The sequence below is a fragment of the Muntiacus reevesi genome, chromosome 2, assembly GCF_963930625.1.
Source record: "Muntiacus reevesi chromosome 2, mMunRee1.1, whole genome shotgun sequence".
Lineage (NCBI taxonomy): Eukaryota > Metazoa > Chordata > Mammalia > Artiodactyla > Cervidae > Muntiacus > Muntiacus reevesi.
Window position 1 is genome coordinate 212,719,303 of NC_089250.1, and position 13,316 is coordinate 212,732,618.

The window sequence follows — 13,316 nt, forward strand, 5'->3', positions numbered from 1 at the left end:
TTCTAAGTAGATTGTGAAAGCAGAATGAATAGGGTAAGCTCTAGAGGAAATACTAAAAAGCTGCAAAAAGGGAAATAGTTAAAAACACAATAGACAGAATAATGTTCAAATAAATCCAAAAGACGACGGGAAAGGAGAAACAGAAACAAACAAACAAAAGAAGAGAATTAAGACAAAGTGGCAGCCCTAAAATTCAAACATTACCAAAAAATACAGAGACGGTCAGAATGGATTAAAAACATGACCCACATCTCTGATATCTACAGGAAACATATTTCAAATACAGGCAGGTTAAAATTTAAAGAGATGGTAGCATTTTCAGAAGGGATCTCTTAAAATCTGCTCCTCCATAAAAGTAGCAGTATTGTTGAGAACACTGACAACAATCGTCAGAATCAACTTTTTCAGAACTCTAGAAATGTTCCCTGGATGGTTTGACAAAAAGTGGTTGAATTTTGGTAAGAACAGCAAGCTTTGTGGTTGTTTTAACTTGTCCTGTTTCCCTACTCCTCCTCTCCAGATCCAAAGAAGGTGCTCTATCAACAGCCTCCTAATTGCAGCAGCTGTGAAAAGCCACGAGTATCCCCTGGTGGGAGTTCCTCCGAAGTCCCACACTCAGAGAACTGTCCCTATTTGACCCGTCTGGCAGCTCCCTGGAAACTTCCACTCCCAAGACTTGTCTTTATTCAACCTGATTCAGTGAGAACAGACTTTCCCCAAGGTATCTGTCAGAAACCATCAGTGGCAACTGTTTAACATCATAGCTGCCTGAGGCAGTGGTAACAGTTGAAACAAACAAGAAACTGACCGAAAGTATAAGAGGACAAGCTGGTAATCTAGAAGGCTGTATGCATGTGCACCGCTGTGCACAGTCTAAGACAGACAAGCAATGGCCGTATTCTCACCTCTGGCTAAGCTTGAGGCTCTGTGCACGGAGGTGACGGCTAAGGCAAAGCTGTTAACTGCCTGCCAGAATGCTGAAGACATGCTCCACCACACACAGAAAAGGCCCTTGGCAAGAATCAGGAGACTTACTGGTTCAAAGCATTTCAGGAAATCTCTAATCTTCAGCTGACCACTAAGCTAACCAAGCAAAGACTTCAGCTGCCACACACAACAAAGAATATAAGCTTCAGAGAGTTAGCTCAGGGAACTCACTGAACACATAAATAGCAGTAAACACAACAAGCAGCAAAAACAAGCCCCAGGGAGGGAAGGTCAGATTACCAGAGCCAAGGAGATTCCTTCTATTTCTCAATATACTGCGGTCCAAGCCATAGCACCTTCTTCAACAGAACACGAGACTGGCACCTGTGCCCAACCCTCCTGGCCCTGGAGCAAGTACGCCCACATTCCTGGGTGTAGGGGCTGGGGGAAGGACAGGGGACATGAGGAGGCGGCTTACTTGAGGGAAGAGGTCCGAGCCATCACATTTTGGCACTCTAAAATAATTTCTTCTCAGAAATGGTGGGCAACAGGCTAAAATCATGTTCTATATAGTGTCACATGGTGGTGATTTAGTTACCAACTTGTGTCTGACTCTGTGACCCCATGGACTGTACCCCACCAGGCTACTCTGTCCATGGAATTTTTCAGGCAAGAATATTGGAGTGGGTTGGCATTTTCTTCTCCAGGGGATTTTCCCCACCGAGGGATTGAACCTGGGTCTCCTGCATTACAGGCAGATTCTTAATGAACTGAGCCACCAGGGAAGCCCATTATAGTACATTTACAACTCATAAGAAAACAGGTCATAGAAGGGGCTGATGATGTTTCAGTATGCCAACGCAGGTCTGATTTTATCTTAAGAACAAAAATCACAACTGTCCAATCAGGAAACATGTCTAGTCAATTATGGTATAGCCACCAATTCAGTAATATGGTGATCAGTTGTCATTTTTTGGGTCTCTTAGCCTCCTTGATCCTTCCCATCTGGGACCTCTCTCTGATTCTCAGTCCAGGGGCTCCCAAAGGAGTGACTGGCATCACTGGCCTTGTGATGGGTTCAGAAGTAGGCAGGACTGTGGAATGCTGACATATTCAGTTCAGTCGCTCAGTTGTGTCCGACTCTTTGCGAACCCATGAATCGCAGCACGCCAGGCCTCCCTGTCCATCACCAACTCCCAGAGTTTACTCAAACTCCTGTCCATTGAGTCGGTGATGCCATCCAGTCATCTCATCCTCTGTCATCTCCTTCTCCTCCTGCCCCCAACCCCTCCCAGCATTAGGGTCTTTTCCAATGAGTCAACTCTTCGCATGAGGTGGCCAAAGTATTGGCGTTTCAGCTTCAGCATCAGTCCTTCCAAGGAACACCCAGGACTCATCTCCTTTAGGATGGACTGGTTGGATCTCCTTGCAGTTCAAGGGGCTCTCAAGAGTCTTCTCCAACACCACAGTTCAAAAGCATCAATTCTTCGGCGCTCAGCTTTCTTCACAGTCCAACTCTCACATCCATAAATGACTACTGGAAAAGCCATAGCCTTGACTAGACGAACCTTTTTTGGCTAAGTAATGTCTCTGCTTTTTAATATGCTATCTAGGTTGGTCATAACTTTCCTCCCAAGGAGTAAGCGTCTTTTAATTTCAAGGCTGCAATCACTATCTGGAGTGATTTTGGAGCCCCCAAAATAAAGCCTGACACTGTTTCCACTGTAACCCATCTATTTGCCATGAAGTGATGGGACCAGATGCCATGATCTTAGTTTTTTGAATGTTGAGCTTTAAGCCAACTTTTCCACTCCCCTCTTTCACTTTCATCGAGAGGTTTTTTAGTTCCTCTTCACTTCCTGCCATAAGGGTGGTGTCATCTGCATATCTGAGGTTATTGATATTTCTCCTGGCAATCTTGATTCCAGCTTGTGCTTCTTCTAGCCCAGTGTGCTGACACATTACTCGCCCCCTATTACTCCTTGTAACAAAACCTCAATTCTGTCTAGAGTGGCAATGTACCATCCATCCAGTGATGGTGATGATAGGTTACAGATAGTTGTGACAGTTGTTTTCTATTCATCTAGCCTGATGACATTAAGTGACCTGGTACTGACCAATGAGATGTAAAGTAATACCTGATGGGCATTTCTGGGGGATCATATGCTCTCCAGTTAAAAAAACAAAACCAGACAAGTGTCACTTCTTTTCCCTCTTCTTTCTGCTTTAAACCTAAGTATGATGCCAGGAACTGCAGCAGCCACCTCATGCCCCCAGGATCAAGGTCAAAAGAACTGCAGGGATGCTGAGCTTGATAGTACTGACCTGCTCAACCACACTACTACCAGATTTCTTGCTACGTGAGAAAAAAGAACTCTTTGCTTAACTACCGCTAGTTGAGTTTTCTATTTCTTGTAGCCAAAAGCATTCTTAACTGACTTGCCAGATGACTCAATAAGAGCCAAAGAGACACAAAAACGCTTTTGCTGGAGACACTCCCTCAGTCTTTCCTACTGGACAAGAATGAGCCAGGGTGCAGCCTGGAGCAGCCGCAGGGACCTTGGAACCATCAGGAGGAAATGAGTCCCCCTGATGACAGGGAGCCAGGGGACAGAGAGACAGTAAATGCCAATAGCAGCAGGGCTCCTTTACAAGGCAGGCCTGAAAGGAGGTCTGTCCTAGACGAAACACGAGTCAGTATCTTTTCTTTTTTGCTTAAACCAGCTTGCCTTTCTGACACTTGAAAATTAAATGAGTCAAAACTAACAGAAACATGCCCTCATTTCTTCAGAGGCCAGCCAACCAGCTCCAGACTCTAAACCTCATTCTTGACAGGTCAACCACTGTGATCAACACTGAGAAAGGTCAGAAAAGGAAAGTAGGCATCACTCACCTTCATTTTGCTTCTTCTGTTCAAGTTTCATCTTCTTTGCCAGTAATTTCTTCTCTTTTAACTTCTGGCTACAAATGTAAAATAAATACATTAAGTCTTTAACTACCCATTTTATATCTTAGAAAATAAACATCTACTTATAGAACCTTCAGCGATTTAGACAGTACACAAATGCTGCAATAAAATGAAAGTACTTCCTCATGACTCTGCTACTCCAACATCATCAACGTTATCAACCTGTGTCCTTCATGAATCAAGATCAAATTATTTGGAGTCCTGAGGTGATTAAAGCAATCCAGAGATATTGATACCGGCGATACTTTTTCATTCCAAGATATTCAGGGATGACTTTTAGAATCCTGCTCACCTCTCTAAAAGTTGAGGGAGCATTTACTAAAACACACACACACGCAGCCTGTATGAGGTCCCTAAGGGAGGTCACAGGCCCTCCTTTCAGGGAGAGGTGAACTGCAAAGTCTGCTCACAGCAACTTACTGAACCTTTCATTAAAACGCAGACACAGAGGAGACACAGAAATCCATGCCATCACCGAAGTGCTGACCCCCAAGCCTTGGAAAATCTGTAGTAAGCTGGGGGTGGGGGGCAGTAAGTGAACAGATCTCTCCCCAGGAAGAAAAGTCATTTCTCTACTGGGGTGCTCCACTGTAGGTTTTAACACCCAAGACCTCAACAGGCCATACAGGTGAACTTTTGACCACAAGAAGGATTTGTTCACCAGCCATCTATTTTTACATTTCCTGCCCTAAGTCTCACTAGCTATGGGATGCCACAAAGTTCTCACCGCTTTTTCCGACGTTTTGCAGTCTGCTCCTCTGCAGCAATTTTATTCCTTTCCAGTCTCTTCTGAAACTCTGCATCCAATTTTTGCTGCAAAAAACCACATCACTTAGACAAACACTGACGAGGCATGAAAACTCTACAAGTCACACCACCGGGGGTGCTACAGGCACGGCCAAATCTCTGGGGCCACTTTAAGAGGTTGCCCAATAGGTGGGGCAGGAAATCAACATACAGGACTCTGATGTTGAAGCGAACCAATTCATTAAGATACCATTCTGCTGCTGCTAAGTTACTTCAGTCGTGTCCAACTCTGTTTGACCCCATAGACGGCAGTCCATCAGGCTCCCCCATCCCTGGGGTTCTCCAGGCAAGAACACTGGAGTGGCTTGCCATTTCCTTCTCCAGTGCATGAAAGTGAAAAGTGAAAGTGAAGTCGCTCATTCGTGTCCGACTCTTAGCGACCCCATGGACCGCAGCCCACCAGGCAAGAGTACTGGAGTGGGGTGCCATTGCCTTCTCCGAAGATACCATTCATGCTCAAGCAAACCTAAGAGACAGAAAGTAGGAGAGAACGCACTGTATATCTTGAAGGCAGCGGCAGCAGTACTGACTCTTTCTCACTAGAGCCTTGGAAAATGTTATGTTGTGGTTTAAAATAAATATTTTGTCTACTTTTTTGACACATAGCTCCTAAAACTCTTATAAAGTTCCTATTTAAGAGCCACAGAGGCATCTTTTACTATAATATTTAATTTTGTTGCCAGTTTCTTCCCTAACTCCAGATACAAAGCTCCAGAAATAAAGATGAAATGGGTATCTTTTGTTCTTTATAACCAGCCCCTTTCAACTACAGGAGTGTATGAGTGACTCTAGGAAAGCCCCTAAGAACAGGGCTGGTTGCCACGGGAACTTTCTGCCCTGCCTCCTTGACCTTCAGGGAGCAGAGAGGGGCTGAAGCTTGAACTAACCACCAATGGCCAAATGATTTACCCACGTCCACAGAGTGAAGCCTCCAATCCCAAAGGGTGTGTGTGGATAGTTCCTTGGCTGGTGAACAAATGGAGGTACAGGGCTTCCGTTCCTTCTCCCTGCACCTTCTTCCATCCGGCTCTCCCTGAGCTCCAGCCTTTCAGAATACACCAGAAACTAGTAAGCGAGACGCCTTCCTGAGTTCTGTCAGCCTCTCTAAGCAAGTGAATGGAGCCCCGAGGAGGGGGTCACAGAAGCCTCTGATTCACAGCCAGAGGGTCGGAAGCACGGCTGACAATGGCAGCATGTAGTATGCCTTTGAAGCTGGGTGGGGAGACAGTCTTGTGGGGCTGAGTCCTTAACTTTTGAGATCTGAAGCTATTTCCACATAGGTAGTGTGCGAATTGAGTTAAATTGTAGGACACTCGCCTGGTGCCACAGAACTGCTTGGTGTGGGGAAAATTCCCATAGATTCGGTGACTCTAAGTGTCAGAAAAGTACTAGGAGTACTCAGAGTAAGGAGACACAGAAGGGTGTGCTTTTTCTTCAGAGACAGCGATCAGAGTTCATCAGGCAGAGTGGCCAGAGGGCTGGGACCATGGAACTTTCAAGTCCCGACTAGCTAGTTACTAACGGACAGATTCTAAGGCAGCACAACATGTACTGCCATTACCTAAACATACATACATGTGGTACACACGTATATGTCAGTACATACATACATACATATATCCACCCCTTGTATTATTTCTTCCTAGCAGCTGTACCTGTTTCTAAGCCTCAGTTTCCACATCTATAAAATGGGGGAATAGTAATTCTTCCTTTTCCAAGCCTTCAGGAAGAACAATGAACTGCAATAACCTACAGGAAAAACTATAAAGACATCTTCAGGTAAAAGAGTGTCACCTCTACCTCTGGTAGTTACAGCCATAAAGGTTGGGCGGGGGGTGGGGTGGGGGCGCAAAAAGGGAGCCAGCAGAGGAAGAAGTGGCTTCATCACCTCTGCTGGTCTGCACTGCCAGGGCTGGGTGGTTCTGCTGAGACTGACGCAGAAACTCTCTTTGAGAGCAGAATTCTGAAATAAAAAAGTGCCTCCTTCCAAGAAAGGAATCAGCATCTTTTTTTTTGGTCCGTGCTGTGCAGCTTGTATGATTTAGTTCCCCAACCAGGATTGAACCTGTGCCCTTGGCAGCGAAAGTTCAAGTCTTAACCACTGAGCTACCAGGGAATTCCCAGGACTTAACGTCAATTAGAGATCAACTAGAAAGCAACGCCTTCAAGCTAAAAGCGCTTGGTCTGTTGAGAAGCTGAGCTATGAATGTCTGAAGCAGCTGCACTTTCCAAGGGAAACCCCCGCTGACCAGAGCCCCCGCTGGCTGCTGGCCCTGGTGAGGGCTCCAGCAGGAGTCAGATGTGCTCTGTCCGTGGTGGGGACACTCTTATCAGTCACTGTGGAAGGTTAAGGATTCTCTTGCATCTCTCTTTCCTTCTAATCTCAGAGCCTGTCCTTCACCATATGAAAATAAAATGTTTGCAACTATGTGGATTCAAGGTTTGTGAAATACTTTTCTGTATTTTCTCTGGGTTGTCCATCAATACCCACAAATGTCAACTAACTGAGCACTAGACACAGCCATGCTCTATGTTCCACTTTAAACAGTGCTCGGCGTCAAGATACCAAGAAGGGGCAAGGACACACAGACGGACTGTACAAAAAAGACCTTCACGACCCAGAAAACCATGACGGTGAGACCACTCACCTAGAGCCAGATATCCTGGACTGCAAACTCAAGTGGGCCTTAGGAAGCATCACTATAACAAAGCTACTGGAGGTGATGGAATTCCAGTCGAGCTATTTCAAATCCTAAAAGATGATGCTATGAAAGTGTTGCACTCAATATGCCAGCAAATTTGGAAAACTCAGCAGTGGTCACAGGACTGGAAAAGGTCAGTTTTCATTCCAATCCCAAAGAATGCTCAAACTAGCACACAACTGCACTCATCTCATATGCTAGTAATGCTCAAAATTCTCCAAGCCAGGCTTCAGCAATACATGAATCGTGAACTTCCAGATGTTCAAGCTGGATTTAAAAAAGGCAAAGGAACCAAAGATCAAATTGCCAACATCTGCTGGATCATCGAAAAAGCAAGAGAGTTCCAGAAAAACATCTATTTCTGCTTTATTGACTATGCCAAAGCCTCTGACTGTGTGGATCACAATAAACTGTGGAAAATTCTGAATGAGATCAGAATACCAGATCACCTGACCTGCCTCCTGAGAAATCTGTATGCAGGTCAGGAAGCAACACTTAGAACTGGACATGGAACAACAGACTGGTTCCAAACAGGAAAGGAGTATGTCAAAGCTGTATATTGTCCCCCTGCTTATTTAACTTATATGCTGAGTACATCATGAGAAATGCTGGGCTGGAAGAAGCACAAGCTGGAATCAAGATTGCAGGGAGAAATATCAATAACCTCAGATATGCACATGACACCACCCTTATGGCAGGAAGTGAAGAACTACTAAAGAGCCTCTTGATGAAAGTGAAAGAGAGTGAAAAAGTTGGCTTAAAGCTCAACATTCAGAAAACTAAGATCATGGCATCTGGTCCCATCACTTCATGGCAAATAGATGGGGAAACAGTGGTTGACTGTTTTTCCTTGGGCTCCAAAATCACTACAGATGATGACTGCAGCCATGAAATTAGAAGACGCTTACTCCTTGGAAGGAAAGTTATGACCAACCTAGACAGCATATTAAAAAGCAGAGACATTACTTTACCAACAAAGGTCCGTCTAGTCAAGGCTATGGCTTTTCCAGCAGTCACGTTTGGATATGAGAGGTGGACTGTAAAGAAAGCTGAGCGCCGAAGAATTGATGCTTTTGAACTGTGATGTTGGAGAAGACTCTTGAGGGTCCCTTGAACTGCAAGGAGATCTAACCAGTCCATCCTAAAGGAAATCAGTCCTGAATATTCATTGAAAGGACTGATGTTGAAACTCCAACACTCTGGCCACTTGATGCGAAGAACTGACTCACTAGAAAAAGACCCTGATGCTGGGAAAGATTGAAGGCGGGAGGAGAAGGGGCTGACAGAGGATGAAATGGTTGGATGGCATCACTGACTCAATGGACATGAGTTTGAGAAGGCTCCCGGAGTTGATGATGGACATGGAAGCCTGGCGTGCTGCAGTCCATGGGGTCACAAAGAGTCAGACATGACTGAGCGACTGAACTGAACTAAGTGTCTATACACAGAGTTTTGCTATTCCTGACAGTGCAAAGCCATCAGTGACCTGGCACAGCTGTGACAAGTCACCTGAAGCTAATTACTGGAGATGAGAAGACGCTGGAGAACCACCAACAGCTGGGGGCTGAGTTAAGGGCCGGAGGACACACAAATACCAGGCGAAAACCACCACAGCAATTATCCCATTCTGCTCGAAAATCATAAAGGTACCTCTTCAAACTCAATTCTGGCCAGGCCAATAAATATGTAAAGGATCACTACAATCAAAATACTTAAAAAAAAAATCTTTGAACAAATGTAGTGAGACATATGTGAAATCTTCATAGATGATCATTGAGAGATACAAAAAGATACGAGCAAAAGAAGACCAAGTTTCTAGAAGAGATGACTAAACACTCTGACATCCATTTTCATTCAAGTTAAGTTACAGACTCAATCTAAATCTAGTAAAAAAAAAATCAAGCAACATGTTTGGTGTGGATAAAAGAACTTCAAAACCCAATTCCAAAAACAAAACAAGTGAAATGTCCAAGAGAATATTTCTTAAGAGCAATAGGAGAGAGGTTTCTGGTCTTTCCCATCAAGCAATGGAAAATTTAAGAGTTCTTATAGTAGAATTTCTAAAGCAATTCTCAATTCTTAACTTAAAAATTTTATTTATTTTTGCCATGCCCCTCCCTGGAGGCTTTCAGGATTCTCAGTTCTGAGATCAGGGATTGAAGCCAGGCCACAGCAGTGAAAGTGCTGAATCCTAACCACTAGACCACCAGAACTCACAGATACTCTCAATTCTTAATCAATTATTATGTGTCATGAAGAAATGCCAGCCTCAAAGCTAGAGAACTCAGAGAGTCAAAAACACTTGAAAGCACAGTACTCCTTGCACCAGACACACAGCTAACTGGAATTACAGGCATTCAGCCAAAAAGAGAGAAAATTATAGAGAAATAATAACTCCAGTGATGTGAGATCCTGCCTCCTATTCCATGGCAAATGGCCTGGTGGGGAAAGGGGACCCTGCTGGGCTCTCTACCACCTGGCAGACGCACTCCCTTCATTCCCTTCCTAGTGTGAGCGCCCCGCTGTGCTGGGTCTGACTTAGAAGTAACCTGGACTCTACTTGACATGTTTCTCGTGCTGACTTCAGAAGGCAGCCCTCACTCAAGCCACAACCAGGTGTATCTACTCTTCTTCAATTGTTTATTTTCCTCGGGTTTAAGTGCACACCGCCTCAACCCCAGGTTTCAGCCAGCCCCCTGGCTCACTAACCTTCTCAGCCATGGCATCCATGTAGTCCTGTCGCTGGTACTCTCTCCGGCGTAGATGCCTGTACACGTGGAATTCTCCGCTGCCGGCCCCAGCGCTTGAACCTAGAGCCAGGACAGTCCAGAGCTCTTGATGAGATCCAGTTACCAACACAGGCTACCCTTAATCAAAGCGGACCAAAGACAAACACCAGAAGTGATGGAAGGGATCAAGCTTGCCCTGTTTCCCACTGTATTCCAGGACCTAGCACATTGGCTGGCATGTTGTAGATATCATTAAATACTTGTTGCATGAATGTTGAATGTGAAGTCCCTAAAAATTTCATTCTCAAACAGCATTAAGAGAACAAGCAGATTCAGGATCAGAAACCAGAAACCTAAAAGAGAGTCTGTGACCTTTCCCCTCCCCAAGCAAAGGATTTCACACGATATGCTAGGATTCTATTGAGTTGAAAAGATGCCATGATCTAAAAAAAAGTAAGTTTCAAATAGTATGTGTAGAACAACAGTATTTTTGTAAGAACATTTTTTCTTAAGCATGAGTGGTTTTGACTATAAAGAGGTTTCCAAGGCTGTATCAAAATGTTACAAGTAGAACCATGGAACTACAGGTGGTTCTAATTTTTTTACACCTGTTCTTTACTCTTCTTTAGAACTGTGTTAATTTACTAATTCAACAAAATACAAACTATTCCACTTTGGGGAAAAAAAAGATATCATTAAAAAACAAAGAAGAGAAAAAAAAATAAGATTCTCTAATGCCAAACCACAACCAATAATATCCCTTCATTGTAAAAATAAAATATTAGATCAGTGAACTCCCCCCAACACGGGGACATAATTAACAAAAACTAGAGGTTTTATACTTACACTTTAAAAACTGTATACACACACACACAGACATTACCCATTACATCTCGGACAAATTCTGGGGGAGGTCGAGGTGCCCATTCACTCATTTTTTCTGGAATTGGAACTGCTTTGTCCTGCAACATTTAAACATGAAAGCGTTTGTTAGTTATAAACCGGCTGACGAAGTGACATCTTTTACAACCAAAATCCTTTAACTGAACTAGTGAAGTAAGGCTGCTTTGTTTCTTGGACCCAAAGCTGAGTTTATTTTCTCCCTTCTGGTTTTACTTCATTCTGTATATTCTCGGTCTTATCACAGCCCACAGCCTTGTTAGGGCTAAACTCAACTTTCCAGGGCAGAACTCAGAACGTCAGTAATTATTTATCGCTGGAGACCTCCAACCCCCAGGTTTCTTGGCCCAACGCCTAACAGTTAATGCTTCTAGAATAAATTCTTGTGCTAACCCAAAGACTCCATCTTTCTAGTCTAAGGCTTCCATTCACACGAAGTTAAAGGGTCTTCAAGCACGGGAAGCCAGTCCGCAGCGCCCTTCTCCACGCTTGGCTCTAACAGAAGGGCAGCAGAAATCTGTCTCTGGCTCGCCTATTCCTTCCCAAAGTCTGACCCTGGGCTTTGGCTCCTGAGTTCCCGCGTTCAGAGACTGAGGAAGAGGGCCCGCGAGCGCCCAGAGACGCCGGAAGGGAAAAGGCTGGGACTCGGGACGGCCGTCAGCCCGCGCCTCGTCTCACCGGGTTCTTCATGAGCCGTTCCAGCTTGAGCTTCTGCTCCTCCGCGGCATTCTTGGGGATGATGAGCGCCTGTGGCTCTTTCTTGGGCCTCGGTGGTCGCACGGAGGAGGCCGCCGAGCTCGCCATGACACCAGCCTTCCCTGGCGTGCGGCGGCGCGCGAGTGTGACGACAGAGTCGCGCGCTAGTGACGCAAGCGCAGTCTCCTAGGTGGGCGCGGCCGGAGCGGTTGCCCGCCGGAAGCAGGCTGATGAATATTCATGAGCTCGAGGCCCGGGTGGGTTATTTTGATTAAAGCTGCTTGATTTCTTTTTCCTGTTTCTGAGCATATCTGTGCAGCGAACGCCCACGTCCTTGGGGGAGAGGTGACCCTGTGTGCCCGAGGGTCTGGCCCCCGCCGACCTCCGCAGTCCCGGGGCGAGTTGTGGCTTCGCCCGCCACCCCCGTCCCCGCCCCCGGGCCTTTGTTCCTTGGGTCTGATCCACTCCTGCCGCTTCTGACGACCTGTTTAAGACAGCACAGACGTCAGTGTGGGCTCCCGGAGGACTGGGGCCGTATCTCTTTTGTCCGCCTCGAATTACTAGGCGCCTGGCACCCAGCAAATACACCTCGGTCTAGTGAAGGGGCCTTTCCTACGAGAAAAAAGAGCGCTGCCCGTCGCATCTGGGAGCTGGCCTGGCACTCACAGCTAGACCTTAGGATTCTCCTGTTGGACACAGACAATTTCCTAAACACCACCGTAGTGCAAGGCCATTCTGGGGCCATGATGTCGCAGGGCATAAACAAGACTGCTCCGTAATCACGTTTAAAGTCGGATGAAAACAAGAATATTGTTGGAACAAGAAAAGGACCAACCGTTTTCCCCATTCTAATATGAGTAACCGCTGCTTCTTTATCCGATTAGAGTTCCACTTTAAATATTTAAGGTTTTCAATCATAAAATTGTTCCTGATTCCTAACGTCTATTCCAGAGTAAAAGCCCACTTACTCAAATCCTCCCCCAAATCACTTAACCCAGGCCCAAATCCCATCCTAAGTCTCTTTAACAACCTCCCCACCCTTTATTTTGGCCACTAGCCCAGCTTGCAGGCTCTTAGTTCCCTGACGAAGGATCAAACTCTAGTGTGGAGTCCCAACCACTAGACCACCAGGGAATCCCCTAAACACTCTCTTACTGAGGTAAATACAGTCTTCCTTCTCATACTGAGGCGATAAACCCAATTTGTTCAACTACAGGTGTGCTCCTGGTGGTTGTTTAGTTGCTAAGTCATGCCTGACTCTTTGCAACCCCACGGATTGTAGCCCTCCAGGCTCCTCTGTCCATGGGACTCTCCAGACAAAAATACTGCAGTGGGTTGCCATTTCCTCCCTTCAGGGGATCTTCCCAACTCAGGGATCAAACTAGCACCTCTTACATCTCTTACACTGGCTGGCGGGTTCTTTACCACTAGTACCACCTAGGAAGCCCCACAACCTGTTTGGCGTGGCTTAAATGCTACCTCCTCTAGGAAGCCTTCTCTGATTGCCCCCACCCAGTCTCCTCCTCCAGTCAGTTGCTCCCCTCTTGGTGTCCCGATGGCTGGCATGTGGCAGTCACAGGGTGTCCT

At 45.7% G+C, this 13,316-nt stretch overlaps 1 protein-coding gene across 4 annotated transcripts in view; it reads right to left on the reverse strand.

Annotated features, from left to right (window-relative positions):
* The window catches only part of PRKRIP1 (PRKR interacting protein 1), a 40,768-nt gene extending 28,900 nt beyond the window's left edge, over window positions 1-11,868 (reverse strand). For all 4 annotated transcript variants that reach the window (XR_010661654.1, XM_065924884.1, XM_065924882.1 and 1 more), the window contains exons 1-5: window positions 11,712-11,868; window positions 11,017-11,095; window positions 10,114-10,214; window positions 4,623-4,708; window positions 3,821-3,888 (exon numbers count right to left, since the gene is read on the reverse strand). Coding sequence is in view for 3 of the 4 variants with exons in the window: in XM_065924884.1 (XP_065780956.1) it covers window positions 3,821-3,888; window positions 4,623-4,708; window positions 10,114-10,214; window positions 11,017-11,095; window positions 11,712-11,837 (460 nt within the window). In the remaining variant the exon portion in view is untranslated. The remainder of the gene's footprint in view (window positions 1-3,820; window positions 3,889-4,622; window positions 4,709-10,113; window positions 10,215-11,016; window positions 11,096-11,711) is intronic.
* Window positions 11,869-13,316: the final 1,448 nt, after the last annotated feature.